At 36.5% G+C, this 22,610-nt stretch overlaps 1 protein-coding gene across 5 annotated transcripts in view; it reads left to right on the top strand.

The window, feature by feature from the left end:
- Positions 1-10,057: 10,057 nt before the first annotated feature.
- LOC149538676 (uncharacterized) overlaps positions 10,058-22,610 on the top strand; it is a 198,091-nt gene continuing 185,538 nt past the window's right edge. Inside the window, exons 1-4 of one of the 5 annotated variants that reach the window (XM_089800009.1) lie at positions 10,061-10,434; positions 10,726-10,797; positions 10,929-11,018; positions 18,128-18,271. In XM_089800009.1, coding sequence (XP_089656135.1) covers positions 18,149-18,271 — 123 coding nt within the window. In that variant the 5' untranslated portion in view covers positions 10,061-10,434; positions 10,726-10,797; positions 10,929-11,018; positions 18,128-18,148. Of the gene's footprint in view, positions 10,435-10,696; positions 10,798-10,928; positions 11,019-18,127; positions 18,272-22,610 lie in introns of all 5 variants that reach the window. The other 4 variants (XM_089800010.1, XM_089800007.1, XM_089800008.1 and 1 more) reach the window with 4 other exon arrangements.

Below are 22,610 nucleotides of genomic sequence, written 5' to 3'. Positions count from 1 at the left end.
AAATACTAATAAACTATCTCAGAAGTTTAATCACATACCAATACATATATTTAGCTCTATTTTAATAGCTTAAAGTCTGAAATACAGCAACAACTAAAACTGATATGAAATGCTCAACTGAAAACACCAAACTCATGCAAAAAACACACCCAAAAACCCACAAATCTACACTGTTCAGCACAAAGGCAAACTCTGTATGAGCATGCACATGGAATGGCTTCAAACTCCCATCCTTAGCCTTCCTAGAAACCTACAAACTCCCGTTCTTGGGTCTCCCTGGAAACCTGCAAACTCTCGTTCTTGGGTCTCCTTCTCCACAGGTTTGGCAGCCTCTGAAGAATAACAAAGAATGAGCGAAAATCAAGTTCCGGAATCTCCCCAAAATGCCTCCAAACCCCTTAAAAGAGGGCATAACTGTAACTCACATCCAAGAGAGGTTAATGAAACATATTTTAATAATAATTTTCATTTATTAGTCCAACGGTTTCCAAAGATTAACCCCCTTTTTCCGAAACTTCACTTTCTTGGGCCTACCTGCCTTAGCAAAGATTATTATTTTTTAATTATTTGAAAAGGGGACATGACAAGTCCTCCCCTCCCAAAAATTGCTTGTCCTCAAGCAATGGCTGAACAATAAAGCAATCAATCCACCTGGATCCCAAATGTAGTCATGAACTATACTACTACCAATTAACACAGGCTCCTGCAATATCCTCTGCAATATGACCAAGAGGAATCCATAATCAAACGGATAATTATAGCTCCACCAAACTCCAAAATCACAACTTCCACAGTTAGAAACCCATGAGACACAAACTCTTAGAACATCAAAACCCAAGTAAAGTGGACTACCAACACAGTAAATACCATCAATGCATTCCACTGGCCTATACGGAATGTACAATCCAACTCTGCAACAATGGTGAATGCTCCCGAATGAAATTGTACCAAGTATGGAGAATCCACACACTATATAATGCCTACAATCAACGCAACTCTGTAGATCACCGACCACTATCTCATAACCATAACTACCATGCACCCCTGATGGTGAAAAGCATCACAAGATAAATAGCAAGAATTGGAACCCAAACCAAATTTTCCTGCCATCAACTCCTCAACACAAGGATCAAATGCTAACTGATGTACATACCTTGCAATATAATGTTCATAAAAAAAACCAACCTTAGTCAACAACTCACCATGAACAAGTGATACAACCCACTGTGACTGATCACCAGCTAAGTCAGGAGATGTCATAGCCAAAGGAGTAGAATCAATAACAACACCCGCTGAAGCATCACTCTGAAACTCCTGCTCTAAGTCATGTATTATCAAGCTGTCAACTGTAGAACCTATCGCCATGTCATGCCCATCACAACCCTCATCCTGAGGTGTCAAACTATCCCATAACTGATGATAAGCACTAGGAACCAAAGTACATCTTTGTATCATCATCTCATCAACATGTTCATCAAAGGTAAATTGATGAGTGTACCTCATAGTGTAATGCCGATAGAATGCGCCAATCTCAGTCAGTGGCTCAGACTGTAATCTAGATGAAACTAACTGCAATTGATCATTAACCATGTTGGAACTAACTACTACCTCCGAAGATATCACCAAGGGAGTAGTATTACTAGCAAGAACCATGCCAACTGCCAACTCACCAACATCACACATGATCTTTGATACATCTCTAGTCTCCATGCCTTCAATACTAGAGGCCACCACCCTGTCAGGCATACAACAATTTGCTACAACACACAACTCAACTAAACCTGACTCTAGTGGGAATGAACTTGATATGCCAATGTTAGTATCAAGGATGGATGCATCCCCATCTCCACTGTCTCTGACAATCTCGGCCATGGACATCCTCGAATCACCAAACACCATAGCTTATGACTGTATAGAATCAGGTAAAGACTGTAGTCGCTCTAACTCCATGGTCACCTTAGCCAAATGAAACTGTGACTCCTTGAAAGCCAACTGTGTACTCTCAAGAATCTCAAAAGTCACCTCAAGCTGCTCAGTAAGCTCACTCACCTCATCTTCCTTGGCCAACAATGCATCATATGCTGTACTACCCCACTCCATAAGATAATCTCTGTCGGCTACCAACTGCATATAATTCTGTCTCAAAATTCGAATAGCCTCCCATAAAGAGTGGATCTCTGTCAAGGAAAGATAACTTCCTTCCTGCTCATCACTAGTAGGAGAACCCCATCCATAAACTGCTAACAACTGACGAGCAGCATCAAAATGTTGGCAAGTGATAGCAATGTCTCGATCACTAACTCTCAACTAATTAGACACATGATGGCACTGGCTTGACTGTCTCCTACAAACCTTCTCTGATGCACTATCTAAAGGAGTATAATCAAAGTCACTAGTCTCTAGAGTATTACAATCCATATCCTATGAATCAAATCTAAAGCTCATATCAACATACTGAGTATCAAAAACATTAGCACTGCTGTCCAACTCCTCTACACCCAAGGAAACTAAGTTTTCAAAACTGCCCACTACATCCTCCTGGATGTCATCAATGCCAATATGATCCTGGGACTCATCTGTACACACTGCCAAATATGAAAGATCATCAACACATTCCAGCAAATATGGTCGACTGGATATATGAACAAAGCCCAACATCAGTGTATAAAAACTAATACCAACATTAGACAAGATACTGGCACAAGAAAAGACAACACCGTGTAATCTGTTAATCAAATCCATGATAGCACCCAAACAAACACTGCTACCAAAAAGTGTTAAAGATCTCCAGTCAACTGAATCCCAAATGCCAATATAACAATCTCGAGTCCATATCCGTAAACTAGAATCAACTGGTAACTCAAGAAAACTCCTCACCTGAGTAATATGACCAATACCAACTAACTCCACATACCTGTCATGATGAGATAATGAAGTCACAATACTATCTTTGTTCACCTTCAGCTGGCTGGACAAATCATGTGAAGTACTACTAGCCTCAACCTCATGTGGTGAAGCTTCTAACTGTGCCTGGTACTCTTTCTCAGCAAAATCATGAATGCTCAATGTCTGCTCATCTCTACTAGGTATCTCACCATCCTGCACAACAACATCCTCATAATCATCATCTGAACCCACTACACTGTAGTCACTGCTTGTTGTAACTATACCATCCTGAATACTTGTGGCATCACCCTTTGACAACCTGTAAACAATTGTCTCAATTTGAGTATCAAGTTGACCATTACTATCAATTTGTGTAATATCCTTTCCCACCACCTCCTGTAGCATAGTAGAATCTGAGACCTCTACCTGGCTATCAGATAGTTTCTCAAACTCTTCATGCAAGTTCTTGGTAATTGTGTCATCTGCCCTATGAGAAAATCTGCCAAATAGAAATCCAGTCAACTTATCCACCTTAGCTGGGTCAGACAACATGTCATTCATTATACGGTGGTGCTCAATCAACTATTTAGACATGTCATGGCTTATTTTCATAAGTTTATCTCGAATGTCTAAATAACCATCCTTTCTACTTTTTTGACTCTGGATATCAATTGTCCAAGATCGTGTCCTCTGAGACTCTGTACTATACCTGTCCATTCTGGATAAAGTAGAGTGTAACCCCAATAGGATATAACTTCTTCAAACACCAAGAAGTAACATGCAAATGATTAGAAGTAGCATGCAACCATAGATTTTGACATGCAACTGATTAGAAGCAACATGCAACCACCAAATTCACCAAGAACTAACATGCAAATGATTAGAAGTAGCATGCAACCATAAATTTTTTCATGCAGCTGATTAGAAGCAACATGCAATCATCAATGATGACATGCAAGATCTGGGTAGTTGTCAAAAATACAAGATCTGGGTAGTTGTCAAAACTGACATGCAAGATCTGGGTAGTTGTCAAAACTGACGTGCAAACTTCTACAACCACCAAATTCACCAAGAACTAACATGCAAATGATTAGAAGTAGCATGCAACCATAAATTTTGACATGCATCTGATTAGAAGCAACATGCAACCATAAATTATGACATGCAAGATTTGGGTAGTTCTAAAAACTGAAATGCAAGATCTGGGTAGTTGTCAAAACTGACATGCAACTTCTACAAACCCTTAGGCTAGCAAGATCATGGCTCTGATACCACTGAAATGTCATTTTTCTGATTTTGTATGATATTTCCAACCTTTAATCAGATCTTTAAGATCAAACAACTAATATCACAAAGATCCTCCAAATTTCTCAAGAAACCCCAAATCGGGTATGCCAGAAATGGTGCCAAAAGCTTCACAGCTTCACCTATTATTAATAAATTTGAAAATGGATATTTTTACAGAAATTTTAGTAGCATAACAGCCTACAAAATGACATTTCCAGATCTATATAGCCTTTACACAACAGCTCACAAATGTAGGACAAAAACTGTGCTCATCGGGCTCCCGAAATTAACACAAAAATGCTCGAAAACACCACAAAAATACTAATAAACTATCTCAGAAGTTTAATCACATCCCAATACATATATTCAGCTCTATTTTAACAGCTTAAAGTCTGAAATACAACAGCAACCAAAACTGATATGAAATGCTCAACTGAAAACACCAAACTCATGCAAAAAACACACCCAAAAACTCACAAATCTACACTGTTCAGCACAAAGGCAAACTCTGTATGAGCATGCACATGGAATGGCTTCAAACTCCCATCCTTAGCCTTCTTGGAAACCTACAAACTCCCGTTCTTGGGTCTCCCTGGAAACCTGCAAACTCCCGTTTTTGGGTCTCCTTCTCCACAGGTTTGGCAGCCTCTGAAGAATAACAAAGAATGAGCGAAAATCAAGTTCTGGAATCTCCCCAAAATGCCTCCAAACCCCTTAAAAGAGGGCATAACTGTAACTCACATCCAAGAGAGGTTAATGAAACATATTTTAATAATAATTTTCATTTATTAGTCCAACGATTTCCAAAGATTAACCCCCTTTTTTCGAAACTTCACTTTCTTGGGCCTGCCTGCCTTAGCAAAGATTATTATTTTTTAATTATTTGAAAAGGGGACATGACAGTTTAGCTCACCATTTCACTCATTTTTGAACTTGTTTGATGTTTGGTATTGGTTTTGAATGTTTAAACAATCAACACATCAATAATCTTAATAAGGCTACCACTGGGATGTACAAGGATTATCTAGAGGGCATCCTCGATATACACAAGGTACATAAGGCCCAAATCTATAGATGAGAGGAAATAGTGCCACACAGTTAGGAGGAGATGGTAACCCAAATCTCTACCTTCACTTCCCAAAGGTATAAAGTTATTTGGGGCTTAGCTAGAAGTGATAACATTTTGCTTTCAAGAGAGGTGTCTTTCGATTCACCCACCAATTCTTATACTTCGTCAGAATGCTGGAGTTGATGTCATCCCAAGGGGTGATGAAATCCCCAAGCAGGCCTCCTAAAAGATATAAACAAGACCACTTATTTCTTGTGCACTAAAGATCAATCAAAGGTGCGAGAGGAGAGAATACGTAAGTCGCCTCAAGGTTTAAAAAACACTTGTTCTTTCCCAATGAAGCTTAGATTTTCTATCTACTTTGAAGACACTCATGTTTAAATACGCAGAATTCTTTCTAACTTGACAATGTCATCAACATTATAAAAGCAAAGATTCATCAACATAAAGTAAATTGGTCATCTTCAACATAAGCAAAATGTTGAAAATAAACAAATTCCTTTAAGTCATTCAAGATTGAGTGAATTCATTTTAAGCACCAAATCCAAATATTTCATAACAAGGTTATTTGACTTTAGACATTCAAGAGTGTATTTGTTATCTAACCATTCATTCCAATGAATGCATGTCAATTTCCTTAAGGCTCTCAAGATTGGGTTTGATTACTCTACATATGCATTCCAATGAAAAACTTGTTCATTCATTAAGGCATTCAAGAGTTTGTTTGAACATCATTCATTCCAATGAAATGTGTGTAAATTTTCTTAGATAATTCAAGAGTGTGTAATCTTTTATCTTAATGCATTCAAGAGTGTGTTTGGCTTTTGATATTAGTTGTAACATGCATTCCAAGGAAAAATGATTAGTTCATACAAGTTCATTTATCATTTAATTCCTACAAGTGATTAAAATCACTACAAATTCTCCTGAGTGATTAAAATCACTACAAATTTCCACGTGATTAGAATCACTAAAGATATTACAAAGTTTGTCTCTTGCAATGAAAAACATATTAGAAATCCCTATCAATCAATTGAATAATGAGTTAAGCATTAAATAATATGAGTCAATTTGTCAAAAATCGGAGACGATAGACACCAAGCACAAATGACAAAATTGCGCAAATGCTAGAACTGCAGACAATAGAACACATGGATGTATATTTTATTTTGCACTAACAATTTTACAGTCGAAGACGATAGAACATAATCGTAGACGCAAAACTTTAGAGATGACAGAGTTCTAAGTGGATACGAGAGATATTGACTGGCGTAGACAATAGTTTTCTAAGCGTAGACGATAATTGATGTATTAGAGATGATAGAACTAGGTCAGTATCGCAGACATCAACTTAATAAAATAGATAGTTTCCTATCGCCCGCTATGCAAACGACATGATGGTAATAATTGGAGACAACAAACTAGGATCTGGAGACACCAACATGGTAATGGAGACAACAAAACATCGCTTGCTTGTAGGATTAAACCATTTTTTAACTAACAGGTGGAGACGACAATCTATGGAGACGTCGATCTGTGAGGATGCTGATCTGCACAGACAATAAAACATCTTCGCAGACAACATTGTGTCCTAATAGAGATGACAATGCATAGGTTTTTTGCAACGAGTTAATGGTTTTTTATGAAATTTGAAGGTGGAAAAAGGGATGTGGGTCCCATCAGGCATGCCAAAATGTATACAAGAAAACCTAACCTATTGGTTACATGTGTAAACAAGCAAACGTTAGTTGTAACATGTGCATATGAAAGATTAGAAACAAATTGAAATACAACTAAAAAAAGCCTGAGTTTAACAACTTATGCAACCACAAATTAAAAGTCCTCATACAGCCTCAAAGCAGCCCAACAAGGGCGCCCATAAAAGGCCTTGTTGGTGTGCTCAAGTGTGAGGGATGTGAATGTGCTCTCCCAAACACAACTATTGAATCTCAATGTAATGAAAATGCAATATGAAATAAGTGAATCTAGACTAAATGAGTGAAGAATACCTTCAAGAAATGGCTATGAGTCAGCCAACCTCAAAGGATTCTAGGATGTGAAATGGAAATGCAAAGAACCAAACTAGTAACAAGAATCTATCATGAAAGATGCAAGCATAAATGCAAGAAATTTAACATAGTCCAAAGTTTAGTAGCAATATGCAAATCACTAAAACAACTAGAAAACTCTAACTCTAAACTAACATGATAACAATGCAAATGAGGGAGATGAAAATGCTTGAGACAAGGGCTCTATTTATAAGTTTGAGAGAGGCCTTGGGGAGGTGGCATCCATGTGGCATCCACACAGGCGCCACAAGGGAGACACATGGATTAAAGGACAAAGCCATGCAAAAGTCAAAACTAGCTTTTATGATTGAGAGGCTCAAGGTTTACTCACACACGTGTGAGCAACCTTGGGGGAAGGAGTGGGGGACAAAGGTGTAAGAGGTGTAAATGAAGTAGAAGCTTTATTGGATCATGAGCTTCCCACATGTGTGAGCAAACACTTAGGAGCTAAAAAAGTGATCTAAAGAGGTTTAGGATAATAAAGTGGGATTAAGTAGTGGGTAGGTTTAGAAGGATGAGAGTGATGGGTGTAGACTAGGTGTTAGGATGAGATTAGGATTAAGTTAAATAACTTAATCATAGGATTAACAAATTTAATAAAGTGCAGGGAACTAAATAAATTAGAATTTATTTAAAAAAAGATTTATGGAGCACTATGTATTAAATGAATTTAATACATTAGAGGGGAAGTATTTAAACTAAATTTAAATACATTAGGAAATGAACCTATTTAATTAAATAAATTTAATTAACTAAGTAAAATAATATGACAAATATACTTATTTAATAAATAAATAATTATAATATCACAAGAAATATTAAATAAATTAATATAGTGTTTGAGATGTTTTTAAGCATCTACACCTCCATTTTCATTTTCCATGATTGAAAGTTCTGCCCATTCAACTTCTCAGCTTTCAGCTTACCCTTGTCTGCCATCGCTTCCACTCAACTGTGACCCTCCCACTCAACCGTGAGACCTTCCTACAGAGGATAACTAAAAAAAGCCTTGCTTTGATACCACTTGCTAGGATTAATGAGACATAAATAATAATTACATGCAAATATATATCTAATATTAGAAAATAGTAAAACACATAGAAGTGAACACAAGACACAAAGATTTAACGTGGTTCACCCAATCCCTAGGCTACATCCACCAAATAATGAGTCCAATATTTTTATTATCTAGTGATTACAACCTGATTACAATCTATAATCTCTTACAACTTAATACCGCTGCAAGAAGCTATTATCACATCACACTATGAAATCCCTAACCCTAAGCCATTTTATACACAAGTTTTGCCGCTTACAAAATTAGGGCTAGAATAATTACAACATGTTGCCTAGTGAAAAAATAGCCGATAAAATAGGCCTGCTAAGAAATTATGGAGAGTGTACAACACTTCCCTGATCAGTCGCCACAAACTAACATTTTCCACCTCCCTCTTTCACAAATATATAACCCCTTCCAAATGTATGGTTTTTATTTTTATTTTGACATCTAAAGACTAATGAATGATAGTTGACTTGATAAATTAGAGAGTTATCAATTGTCCCCCTATTTAGATGTTTTGAAGTGAAATCATGTGCTAGTTAACATAGTTAATTTTGAAGTCATTGAATGCTTTGCAATCTAAAATGGAGTGCTTTTATAGAGTGCACATGATACAAATGCTCTCTTAGTAAAGTTATTTTGACCTTTTCCACCTCCTTTCTTCACATCTACATAACCTTTTTCGAATGTATGAAATAGATAAAAAACTTTTAATCTTTGACTACTAAAGAATGATCCTCGACTTGATAAATTAGTGAGTTACATACCATTCCACTTCCTCCCTTCACAATTATAACCTCTTCCAAATGTATACAATAGATAGAAAACTTTTAACATTCGAATACCAAAGAGTGATAGTCGACTTGATGAATTGGTGAGTCACCTGCCATCGCCTTTGATTTGAAGGTTGGTGAAGTGAAACTGTGTGCTAATCAACATAATTGATTCTAATGTCACTGAATGCTTTATAATAAAAAGCTTTTCCCAAAGTACACAATGTAGAAACCTTCTCTTCCCAAACTTTACTATAACATTTAACTATCAACACTATTATGCATTATGATCCCTCAACCTTCGAGACAACCTTTGAGACAACATTACATCTTCTAAATAAAGAGTCATTTCCTACATAGTTAAATCCTAATAGCAATATCACAATTTGACTTGCTATGGAAAATATCTCCCACTTGTCAATTGATGAGCTTAAGGGGCTTTATAATGAATGGTTCATAAGGCACAACACTTGGTAAAGGTTTCACAAACAAGGTTGTAAGCATAGTGAATTTAACCATGGAGGAAATTCTGTAGTTAAACCCGCTCAAATTGGAGTAGTACTAGGATGGGTGATCTCCTACTAGTGCTTCACCTCTATAAACATCACCTAGATCTCATAAGTGCTAATTATTCTATTTATTCCCATGAAAGATGGATTCGTGTGAATGTGAATCACTATTCATGAAACATAGATAAATGAGTTTGACTCAAAAAGTACATAGTTAAATCGTAAAAACATTAACACATTGACTTTTTGTAGAAAAAATCTCCTATTTATTAACTATTTCTTTTCCATTACCTCCACAAATATAGAACCTCTTTAAATTGTAAAATAGATAAAATTTTAACATCCACAAGACCAAGAAATCATAGCTGATTTTGATAAATAGGTAAGTTACCTACCATCCCTTTCTATTTGAAGGGTGTGACTGAAACGTGTGCTAACAATCGCCATCGCTCTTTGGTTTTAATAATTGTTTTTGATTCACCATCGGTACTGTAAATTACGATGATTTGGACTCCTACTGTGCTCTGCGGGCTCCATAATGGCGTATTGTGAGATCGCTAAAAACAGAATAAAGTGAACCGCGTTACTTGACGGATTCTACAGTATTCAGGCTCCGTCGGACGGATTCAAAGCTTCACGTTAAACTTCATTGGACAAAAATATTTGAAATCCGACAATGTTTAGGAAAGGAAGCAGCGGCAGCCCTGGAGTGTGAGTTAAGAATGCTCCGCCTGACATTTACCATACAGTTTCTTAACGTGTTCCTCAGCTTTACCAGAAGGTGAATATGATTGTTTTTTACATGTATTTTTCATCTGAATATGTTCTTTCATCACGTATTTTTCATCTGAACATGTTCTTTTATTGTGCATTTTTCATCTGTACATGTTCCTTTGTTATGTATTTTTCGTCTGAATATGTTCTTCATCATGAATTTGTCATCTGAATATGCTCATTTATCATGTATTTTTCATCTGAATATGAGACATTGAAATTTAAGCGCGATCTGTTTCTCGTAGTATTTGGACTAACGGTGGCCTCAGATTTCGATGTATTTTATTCTTTTTGCTAGACTACTGGCAATTTGCTCAACGATATTGCTTTCCCCTTGACAATGACACTTTGGAGCTTCAAATATTGGGATGTAAGATGAATACAATGCAGAACTGTCGGACCATGTCCGCAGTATTTTTTTCCCTTTCAGTAAATTTCACTGTTTATTTTATTTTCATGTATGATTGGAATGACAATAAGTATTTTTTTTCTTTTATTCAGCATTAAAGATTGGGGGTAGACCAGTGCCATCCACAAACCTTGATCCCGGATGGACGCTTTATGAACCAAACAATATGATTTGAACGAGTAGTAAGCATACTCTTTATTGAATTACTAGTGATTGATACTGATTTTGCAACCGAATACAAGTTTTATAAGCAACCTACATAGAACCGTTGCCATCTCGAATAACTCTGTATTTGCATTCAATATAGCAGAAACTTGAAGTGGTTGTTTTCTTAATAATATGTTTCATTGTGTAATTATGATCCTTAGGTAGTGTATCATAGGATGCATTGTTATCGCAACAAGTAGTCTGTATGCAAGGGCATTGGAGATGTTACTCCTAAAAACTTCGAGAGCTTCAGTCTGGACTCCGGGTATAGAGGATTATTTATTGTTGACTAAACTGTTAATGCAACCTTTTTTGGATGCCAGTTATAATGCAAGAAAATTACAAGGAAAGTGGAGAAATGGAGTAATAGTGATCTCTCCTTTCCCTTAACGCTGGTGCGTCTCAAAATTCAGACTTGTGACGACAAGTAGCATTTGTTATCTCTAAACTAGGGTCATTACTGTTAACTTCTAATAACCTAGCTACAAATCAATTGCACAATAAATTCAGAGACTGTCTGATTTATAACAATTAATACTCTGAGTTAATTAATTGAAACTAAATAGCGGAAACATAATAACATAAGCCAAATGTAATTAGACAATAACACAGATATACCCTGGAAACACCAGCTTGGGGAAAAACCTGCAACTGTTGGATCTTCTATTCAGCCTAACATCAAACTTTTTCTTCCAGAATACAATAGAGTTTGCTACAACAACTTTACATATATAGAGCCCAGCTGCTTTAATTAGCAAGCAAGGAAAGAAACTTTCCTTGCTTTCTTTGGCTCTAAAACACATAAAATCACTCTTGCTTTATGCAACCTCACAAACTCATAATTATCCTATTTAAAGAATAAACTAAAGCTGTTGCTAAACATCCAATTCAAGTTGCTTTAAAGCAACTCCACCTTCCAAGCTACACAGAAAAACAAAAATCAACACTCCCTCTTAGCGAGGAAGGTGTTTAGCACAACACCCAGCTTATCCCTGAAGAATACAAACTTATTCTTCACCAAAGCCTTTGTCAGGATGTTTGCTATCTGTTCTTTTGTAGGAATGTACTGAAGTTTAACCATCCCCTTCTCCATACAATCTCTGATGAAGTGGTACTTGATCTCAATGTGCTCGGACTTGTCATGAAACATTGGATTCTTAGAAAGTTTGATGCAACTCTGATTATCACAGTAAATGATTGTAGGATCTAGCTTTTGATCAAAGAGCCCAACTAGAAGTTTACGAAGCCAAATAGCCTCACATGTAGCCATATACTTAGCCTCTACAGAACTTTGTGCAACTGACTTTTATTTCCTGCTGTACCAAGAGATAGCTTCTGATCCCAAACTGAAACTACACTTTGAAGTCCTCTTCCTGTCAACTGTACTGCCTGCCCAATCTGCATCAGTAAACCCCTCAAGCTTCATGCCATCATGCTGAACATATGTCAGCCCAAAATCAATTGTGCCTTGGAGATATCTCAAAACATGCTTTGCAATTATCCAGTGCACACAATAAGGTTCCACCATCAATTGACTAAGAGAGTTCACTGCAAAATAAATGTTTGGCCTAGTGTTGACCAGATACATAAGAGCCTCTATCAACTATCTGTATAAAGTAGGGTCTACTGCTTCTAATCTGGAAGTATCAATCTTCCTCCAATTGGTAACAAGTGGTGTTGACATGGGCTTACATTTATCCATCCTGAATTGCTTCAAGATATCAATTAAGTATATCCCCTGTCCAAGCAAAATCTCTCCCTCTTTCTGCCACAACTCCAATCCCCAAAAGTAGTGCATCAATCCCAAATCCTTCATCTCAAACTCTCCTGCAAGATCTTGCTTGCAGTGTGATATGAGCTCCTCTGCCCCTGTAAGAAATAAGTCATCAACATACAATAACAGTATGAGAAGTTCATTCTTCACCTGAACATAGTACAAGTTCCAATCTGTCTCACTTTTCACGAAGCCCACACTATGCAAGTAATTCTCAATACGTGAATACCATGCCCTAGGAGCTTGCTTGAGTCCATATAGTGCTCTTTTCAACCCGCAAACATGAGAATCCCTCCCATGTGCTTGAAATCCTTTAGGCTGCTCAATTTAAATTTCTTCCTCAATTACTCCATTGAGAAATGTGGTTTTTACATCCATTTGGTGAATCTTCCAACCTGTCTGTGCGGCCACAAAAATTATAGCTCTTATGGAAGAGTACTTGGCTATTGGAGCAAATGTATCGTCACAGTCAATTTTTTCCTTTTGAGAAAACCCCTTAGCCACAAAACGAGCTTTGAACTTTTTCACACTACCATCTGCAGCATGCTTAATCTTATACAGCCATCTTGAGCTCACCATAGACTTCTTTTTTGGTCATGGTACTATCTCCTACACGCTATTCTTCATGATGGAAGAATACTCTTCTACTGTAGCATCCTTCCAAACTTGGTGCTTGGATGCCTCTTGAAAGCTAGAAGGCTCTACTTCAATTAATTCACTCATAAGTGCTACATAATCAGAATAACGTTTGGGAGCCTTTCTCTGTCTGACTGAATCGTGTAGATCACCCACATATTCCCGAGCCTCTCTCAAAGTTTGCTCAAATGCCTTATTTTTTCTATTCTTAGTAATAGGGATATGAGGCAAAGGATTCCTTTGAGCCTCTTGATCATCTTGTTCGGTTTGCTTGTCTTTCTCTCCATCTCGAGTGCCTGAAGTTTGAGGAATTTGTGCTACCTCAATTGTGGATGATTGCTCCTCCTCATTCATCAAGTTGCTAGACTTTTGAAGAGCTTTCTCCTACTCAAACCTTACATCTTTGCGAACAACTATTTTCCTTAGGGAGGGAATGTAAACCTGATAAGCCTTAGAAGTTTCATTGTACCCAAGAAGGATACGCTTATCTGCAGTTGGTTCTAACTTTGTTCTTTTCTCCACAGGAACGTGAATACACAAGGCATCCAAAAATGTGAACATGGCCCAAATCTGGTTTCTTACCACTAAACGCCTCTTCTAGAGTCAATTTTCCCAACACTTTGTGAGGACTCCTATTCTACAAATATACAACTATAATGCAAGCTTTTGGCCATAAGAACCAAGGCAAGTCTTGATCATGAAGCACAACCTTGGCTGCTCCAACTATAGCCTTGTTCTTCCGCTTAGCAAACCCATTTTGTTGAGGGTTGTATGGAATTGCCAACTATCTCTTGATGCCTTCTCGAATACAAAAATCTTTGAAGGCATTTGAGGTATACTCGCCTCCAATTATTAGACCTTAGTATCTTGATCTTTCTCCTTGTTTGGTTTTTCACAAGAGCCTTACACTCTTTGAATTTACCAAAGACCTTGTCCTTGTTCTTTATAAAATACATCCATGTCTTCTTGGAGAAATCATCAATGAAAGTAACATAATACTCATACCCATTCAAGGATCCTGTTGACACAGGCCCACACACATCAGAGTGTACAGGATCCAAAATCCCTTCAGATCTACTGTCACTACTTGGAAAGTTGGTCTTGGCATATTTCCCGAGAGCACAACCCTTACACATCTCCTGCTTTTCTGTCTTCATTTCAGGCAGCCCTGTCACTATTTCCTTGAGCACATGAAGTGCTCCATGGTGAAGATGAGCCATCCTCCTATGCCACAGTTCTCCTTGCCCTTTACAATTGCTTACCAATGCTTGTGCAGGCTCAAACTATAACCGAAACAAGTTGCCATGTCTAACTCCAATCACTTTTGCAACTTTGGAATCCTTGGGACAAATATAAACTTTTCCCCTTTCAAAGATTACAATGTAACCCTTGTCTTCCAAAGTAGAAACTGAAATTAAATTCTTTGTCATGTCAGGTACATACAACACATCCTCCAACAACAAGGGTTTGCCAGACTCCCTCTGAAACTTTATAGTGCCAATACTAGTTGTATGGTATTTGGCATTGTCACCGAGTTCAATAAAGAAATCCAACTTCTTCTCCTCCAACTTGGTGAAACAATCTTTGACTCTCGTCATGTGGCAAGAAGCCCCATTGTCAATATACGAAACCTTGTTGGCAATTGAGCTTGAGAGACAAACGATGAGCGAAAACTCAAACCGTGATGCAAACTCCTCCACCTCAGCTGTAGCAGCAACTTGGTTCTTCTGATTGTCCTTATTTTTCTTATTTCTATGCGGACATCGACTGGCATAGTGACCCATTTGATGCCAGCAAAAACATTTTATCTTGCTTAGATCTTTCCTCTGCCCACTCTTAGAAGAACCTTTTGTTTGCCCTTTATTAGACTTCTTATTACCCTTGCTTGCAAGAGCAAGATTTTCTTTGTCTTGACCCTTCTTTGTCTGATCTCCTTGATGAGCACCTTCGTAGATTTCCTCTTGAACAAAATCATCCCAAAGTCTTGCCCAATTAGGTAGTCGATCTCTGCTGACCGTGCACTTGACAAAAACTTCCCAGTGCTTTGAAAAACCATTCAAGGCTATACGCACAAACTCATCTTCAGTAATTGTCTCTCCAATAGCAGCCAACTCATCTCTGACTTGTGTCAGCTTGGACAAATAAGAGGTCACTCTCTTGCCTTTAGACATCTTGGTATTATGTAATTCGCCCTTGAGCATCATCTTACGACTCTGGTAGTTGCTTTAATAGAGTCTTGTGAGCATATCCCACATCTCCTTGGCAGTGTCTTTGCCCGATAGGTGAGGAATTAAATGATCTCTTACTCCGTCAGGAATGACTTTTTGAGCTTTGGCCTTTTTGACCTCATGCAAATCCAAAGCAATAGGATCATTCGTAGGTGGAGTCACTACTGTACTAGCATAGATCCACAACCTATTTTCCTTGAGAACAGATGTAATTCGAACCTTCCACTGCAAGAAGTTAGACGCACTCTCAAGTCTGTCCTCGTATCAAAGACTGGTTGCCATAGCCACAAGAAACCTGGAGACACAAAAACTGATTTTTTTTTTCTTATGAAATCTGCATCACAAATCTTGGCTCTATAGTCTAAGTTTAGAGCTTTGATACCATGTTAACTTCTTATAACCCAGTTATAGATCAATTGCACAATAAATTCATAGAAAGAAGCTCTATCAGATTTATAACAATTAATACTCTAGGTTAATTAACTGAACCTAAATAGCGGAAGCAAAATAACTGAAGCCAAACATAATTAGACAATAACACAGATATAACCCAGGAAACCCCAGCTTGAGGAAAAACCTGCAACTGTTGGATCTTCTATTCAGCCTAACGACAAACTTTCTCTTCCAGAATACAATACAGTTTGCTACAGCAACTTTACATATATAGAGCCCAGCTGTTTTACTTAGCAAGCAAGGAAAGTTTCTTTCCTTGCTTTCTTTGGCTTTAAAACACATAAAATCGCTCTTGCTTTATGCAACCTCAAAAACTCATAATTATCCTATTTAAAGAATAAACTAAAGCTGTTGCCAAACATCCAACTCGAGTTGCTTTAAAGCAGCTCCACCTTCCAAGCTACACAGAAAAACAAAAGTCAACAATTACTTCTGATGCTGATTGAGAGTTTTATTTAAAAATTAACTGCTCCCTAACGATTTACCAAATCCTATATAAACACTAAGCTAAGGAGCATCACCTAGGGTATGAAGTGGTTCTTTCCCGGTTCAAAAGATAAGTCAAATGACCAATACATGCATGAAGTGTTCTTTCCAAGCTTTTAAACAAGTTTAAAGTAGGGCCAAATAGCCAATACATGCATGTGTTGATCAAGAACATGGAATATGAAGAATAAGGCGAGAAACGGAGATGAATATATTCTTTACATTACAAATTTAAAGTTAATAGTATATTTTGGCATTCTCGCTACAATTTGAATTAACTCAATATAATGTGGTTAACTACAACATTAGCCTTATGTCCATTTTCTCTAGTAGTGTTCAATTGTGAATACCTGACAGCTTCTCAAATCTGTTTGATTTTCAAGATTAATTTAATCAGATGCTTCTATCATTGCCAAAGGGTTGAGCTTAATTTGTTTAAACTTTGAGTTTTCATTATGGAGATTGAAATTTGATTCTCTATAGGGACATCTAAAAGTAGAAGTCTAAGCTGTGGCTCTTGGTATTCCATAGTTGATTTCTAATATGGAGGTAGTTTTCAAATAAAAGTAGATTCTAAGCTGCGACTTCTGATCTTCCCTAGGGATTTCTCGTATGTTTGCTTGTATTTGTTTCATGTTGTTGCTCATATGAGCAACATATTTGTAAGGAGCTTGTATTTGTCTCATGTATGAGCAAGATTTTGTTTTTGATCAGAATTTTTTTTTTGTCATGGTATTTAACTATTTTTAGAGAGACTGATGCCCTTAAAACATTGCAATAATGTTGCATTTGCTACCATCGAATATGCCAATTACTAGTCTGTGTACTGCTATTATGCTTAGGCAGTGCCTTTGATGTTTAAAGTGGTACATTATGCAACTATAACCAGATGTGCCACTATCAGGAAAGTAATACACCTTTCAAGAGTGACTATTACTTGTGGTTCCTGTTATGGAAACCATTAGTGTTTAGCATTGATGAGCAGGAACCGTTAAACATGGGATGAGAAACTTTACTATCCATCCATGGAATCTATGTTAATGTTGATGGTAATATAGTCTTTTTCCTCTGTAGGTAAAAAAAGAGTAGCTCTTGTGTCTGTTTCAAGCTCTTTGTTTTCAAGCTGTCAAATGAGGGGGATTTTCTCAGGCAGTCATTTTAGTCAAGGAATTGACTTTTAGTCTGTTAATTTGAATGTTAGTTTTTCTACATGCCAAAGGTAGCTAAATATTACGGGTATACTTATGAGTTAACTGAGAAAAATGCATTAAGTGCCTTGTTAGGAAGATTGGAATTAGCACGCATTTGTTAGATTAAAAAGAAGAAAACTATTTTATTAAAGACTCAAAATAAAAAAATAACAATAAGAAATAGTTATCTTCTGGCCAGCATTGGATGTAATTTTGTTCCTAAGTATTTTATTTAAAATCCGGTCTACCTTAGATACTAACTATGATTGTCTTCTCTGATTTAATTTTTAATGCTGTATACCGTATGTAATATGCAGCTTGCACCCAGCTACTTCTGCATGGCAACATTGGACAATCAAGATGGGCATGATAATGCAAATTTTGAGGATGCCACAGATGAGCAAGAAATGTCTTTGCCATCACCCAATGCTGCAACTCCTATTGTATACAAACTTGTTCGGGTATGTTCTTTCTCCCAGGAAGTTAAACTGATTTAAGAATTTTTTATAGCATCTCTCATTGGAACAACCTCTTGGCTTTGGTATGGATCATTTGTTGGGTTTTCAACTATCAACGAATCATTGCCAACTATTTTCAAATTTGGCAACTCCAGTCTCCATAGAAAGGACACACTATGAATGGTCAGACCTAACTTACACATTGGATAAGTATCTAGAAATTCCAAGATGCTGTTACCGGCTTCAGTGCATGTAAATGGTGTATTAGTAAATATTATATGACTAACTTGTAGGTTTTGGCTATTTTTGATACTATTCTTAATTTTATTGCATTCTTGAATGGATGCTCTAGCTGGGAAGTGTGAACAGAACAGGAGTCTTGACCTTTGTTATGAGATTTATACACTGATAAAGAAAAGAGAATAGATTTACATTATTTATGTTGCTATAAGTTGCATCTATGAATCCATGTATACAAATCAATTCACCCATACATTCTTTGATCACATTGATTTAGTATTTCTGACTATTTTCTCAAATTCTCTTGACATTTTGCTTTTACAAGTCCTTCCCTTTTTTAACTATGATTTTACTTACTTTGCCATGAATGCTTGTTGTCAACTAATATAATATATGTTATACTCAGTTTTCACACGGATTGATCTTTCGACATTCTTCTTCCCATATACAAATACATTTTATATTTTGCTATTGTCATAACACCGAACAGTTGCAATATACTCAAGCTAGGCATTCTTTTGTCTGAATTTATTAACAAGGTTAAGTCAGTCATGGTATTATTTTAATTTTGTTCATGATGTTGGACAATGTAAATATGCACCGGTGGCAAGGTATTCTTTAAGAGCAATAAGATAGAATGCAACATACACATGTAAAGATGCAACAACCATAAATATCTGCAAAAGTATGCACAACAGATATTTTTCTGTTTGCATATTATTGGACCAATAAATAGACAGTGTAACAATATGACAGCATATCATCTATACGCGATTTTCATAACATTAAACTGTTGCAAAAAAACTCAAGAAGGCATAGTTATGAGTTTGGTTTGTTAATAAGGTCAAGGCAGTCAGAGGAGTAGTCTAATTTTGTTCATAATATTGGATGATGCAAAGATGCATTGATTGCAATATATTTGTTATGAGCAAACGGGATACAATACAACATACCGGTAAAGATGTAAGAATAACAGTTATGAAGTATACACAACAGAAATTTTTCGATTTTCATAAAATTATAACAGTATAACAATATAAAAATATACCTTTTATATTTAGCTATTTTTATTACATTGAACAATTGCAAAAGCACACAACAAATACAAGCAATGAATTTCACTAGAAAATTATGATTGGTTGATTAAGGAGTTTGGACATATGTATAAATTGGCAGTCATTGTCAAGGTCTCAAACCTTTTGGTGATCTCATTTCAGAACAAATTCCAGACTTAAAACAGTTATTTTTAATGCAACATCTTCAAGGTCTGCTTTATGAACTTAGATTACAAAAATAAGGTACGATTCTTATCAACATGCAAAATATATCAATAACCTAAATGCTTTGTCCACTACCACCCTAATTTGGCCAGGGAGCTAGGATGTTGGTCCTCCTGCGATGATGAAAATGGTGATATTGCAGCCAATGCCACTTCATTTACTGAATATCTTTTCCAACAGCCAACGTGTCTCTGGATGCTGCTCATCTCTGGGTGTGACTTTCTTCATGAATTTTATGCAGTTTTTTGTTCTTGCCTTTGGTCCTGCTGATATCTGAGAGTAATTTAGGATAGTTTCTCTCAGACCCTGAAATGCATGCTGCAAATAGGACATTGCAAATTGGTCAACTGGATTAGGCATGACAAATACATACCACCCATGTCTTTGTGTCTTCGAGCTACCAATCACTACCTGGGCTGCTGTGAAATACTTATTCAATTTACTAATATATAACTGTAGTTTGGTATGTGTTTGTCAGTATGAGCATGTTGTCACTTGGAAGTATGCTCTAACAATACCTTTTCTTCTGTCATTGCATCATGGTACTGCTGCTTTTCATAATTTAAAACTCTTAATCTCATTTTCCACTTGAAACAATATCTTATGGATGATATCATTATGCCTCTGGTGCCATGTGGCCTCAACATAAAGGGCTTTGGTGTAATATGTAATACAAATATGGATATTGGGAAGGATACTGTAGGACATGTCTACATTCCCAGAAATATGAAGTTTGTATATATAATAGAAAATAAAATAATATGAACTTTAGATGTTTAAAATTGCCAAACTGCGTAACTTGTTTAAAAAGATGACCAAGTGAAACTCAGATGAAACTCGGATGTATTTGTGCAAGCTCACATATTTTGTTTACCAAAAGTGAAACCTGGACGTGTTTACATAGAGGAGAATAATTTGAATTGAAAATCATCTTTTATATTTGATTCAGGAACATAGGACTGAACTTGTACATGTTTATAGTACTATTTTATATTTTACTATGGCACCAGGATCAAAGATGCTACAGACCCATGAAATTGTGATTTGTACCAACTGATCAACACTTTAGATTACTCACAAAAATCAGATTATCCTAAAACCAAATTATTATCGAGTCGAGGAGAATGGTAAACTGTTTAAATCAGTTCCTTTAAGCAATTATTGGATGATTGTATTGCTCTCTGATCTGCTTCCACCCAAGAAAAAAAAATGAATAGTACAAACATAAGAGATAAAATGACCATAATAATTAGAAATAAAATAATGCTGGGCGTACCATATTTATACTGAAAGAAAATATGGAATCAAAACAAAAATGTTACTCTTTGATCAACTCGGCCAAAGTTAATAATAATAAACCTGTTTAGGAGGAAAATGAAATGAGTCTAACAATGTAAACTAGATGAGATGAGTTCATTAGTTAAACAATATCACCCTAAACCATTCAATAGAAGAGAAAGAGGGGCTTCCAAACATAACTCTCAATACAACTCAAGTTAGATCAACAAAATCCAAATTGGATGAAGGGATGCTTATGCTAACCCCAAATTATACTAAGTACACAAACAAGTCCTCTATCATGCAATGTTCGTTAACTTTAAGTGTGAAATGTGAATGTAAATTGAGCCAATTGATTAAATGATAAATATGAGATAGATCTAGGGGCTATATGTATGCAATCAATTCAATTAAAGCATGAAAATAGATATATGGTATGAGATGAAAAGGGGAGAGAAAACTAATCTCAAAATGTGCAAGGGAAAGTGCCTTTCTTCTCTGAAAACTACGGATCTGTAAGCGCTACAAAAATACTGAGTGTGGATCTATGATCAAAATGACAAACTAGAAAACCCTAGAAATGTCAGGTCTCTAGATATAGGTTGATTTGTGTGATGTCTACAATAGGTTTGTGGGATGACAAACATGTTCCTGGAGCATAGAAGCAAATTTGACCCAAATTGTCCCTGAAGCCCTTGGCTGATATTTTTTGGATTCAAATTCGTAATTCCGGTAACTTGTTCTTGCACACATGTAAAATTCATTTATGTTTGGGGGAGGGGCTTGCCTTAGTCAAGTCCTCGTTTAGGAATTAACTTTGAAAGGGACAAGTATGTAGAAGCATGTAAATAAGTAAGACAAATGTAAAGATTCACAATACTTTTTTCAATAAGGATTTCGCAATGCTTGAATGTTGTTGATGTTGAATCTTCAATGAAGGATGCAGGAAATCTCCACAAATGCAATGGATCTATTACCAAATCACGGAGCCATGGATGTAGATGTGCACAAAGGAAGAAGAAGATGAATGCCACAATGTAGACCTTCTCCCTTGACAGCCAGCAAAATACTAGATCTTGAAGAGGAAATGCTAGATCTTGAAAACACCTTGAATGCTTGATGAAAATTGCCTTGAATATCATTTCTTTTTGTAAAAGTGCTTGAATTCGCTTGTGTAGAGGCCTTATGCTTGCTTGTGGATGTCTTCTTATGTGAAAATGAGGTGCCCAAGCTTCCTTTTATACTAGTTTTTGGGATTGAAGACAAAGCAAGCCGACTTTGTCACCCAATTTTCAAATTTAAATCCCCGAGACAAATCTGGAGCCGGGACCAAAATTGCCCAAGGTATAAGTCAACTTGGTCGACCTATACCAAGGCTATTTGGAGAAGGAATAACCTAGAGGTCTCAGAAACTACAGGAAAAAAAGAAACAAAGCGGGAGAATAATCTGATTGAGCAGAAATGCATCCATGGTCTATAAAATCACTAAAGGGATAGAGCTAAAAGGTCTTAAATGATGGGTGCTTCCATTTTAAGACCATACA

The sequence above is a fragment of the Cupressus sempervirens genome, chromosome 9 (assembly GCF_028749045.1).
Source record: "Cupressus sempervirens isolate cs-2001-9-10 chromosome 9, ASM2874904v1, whole genome shotgun sequence".
NCBI classification, from domain to species: Eukaryota; Viridiplantae; Streptophyta; class Pinopsida; order Cupressales; family Cupressaceae; genus Cupressus; species Cupressus sempervirens.
The sequence above is the reverse complement of the archived record's forward strand: the minus strand, read 5'-3'. Positions and strand labels throughout refer to the sequence as shown.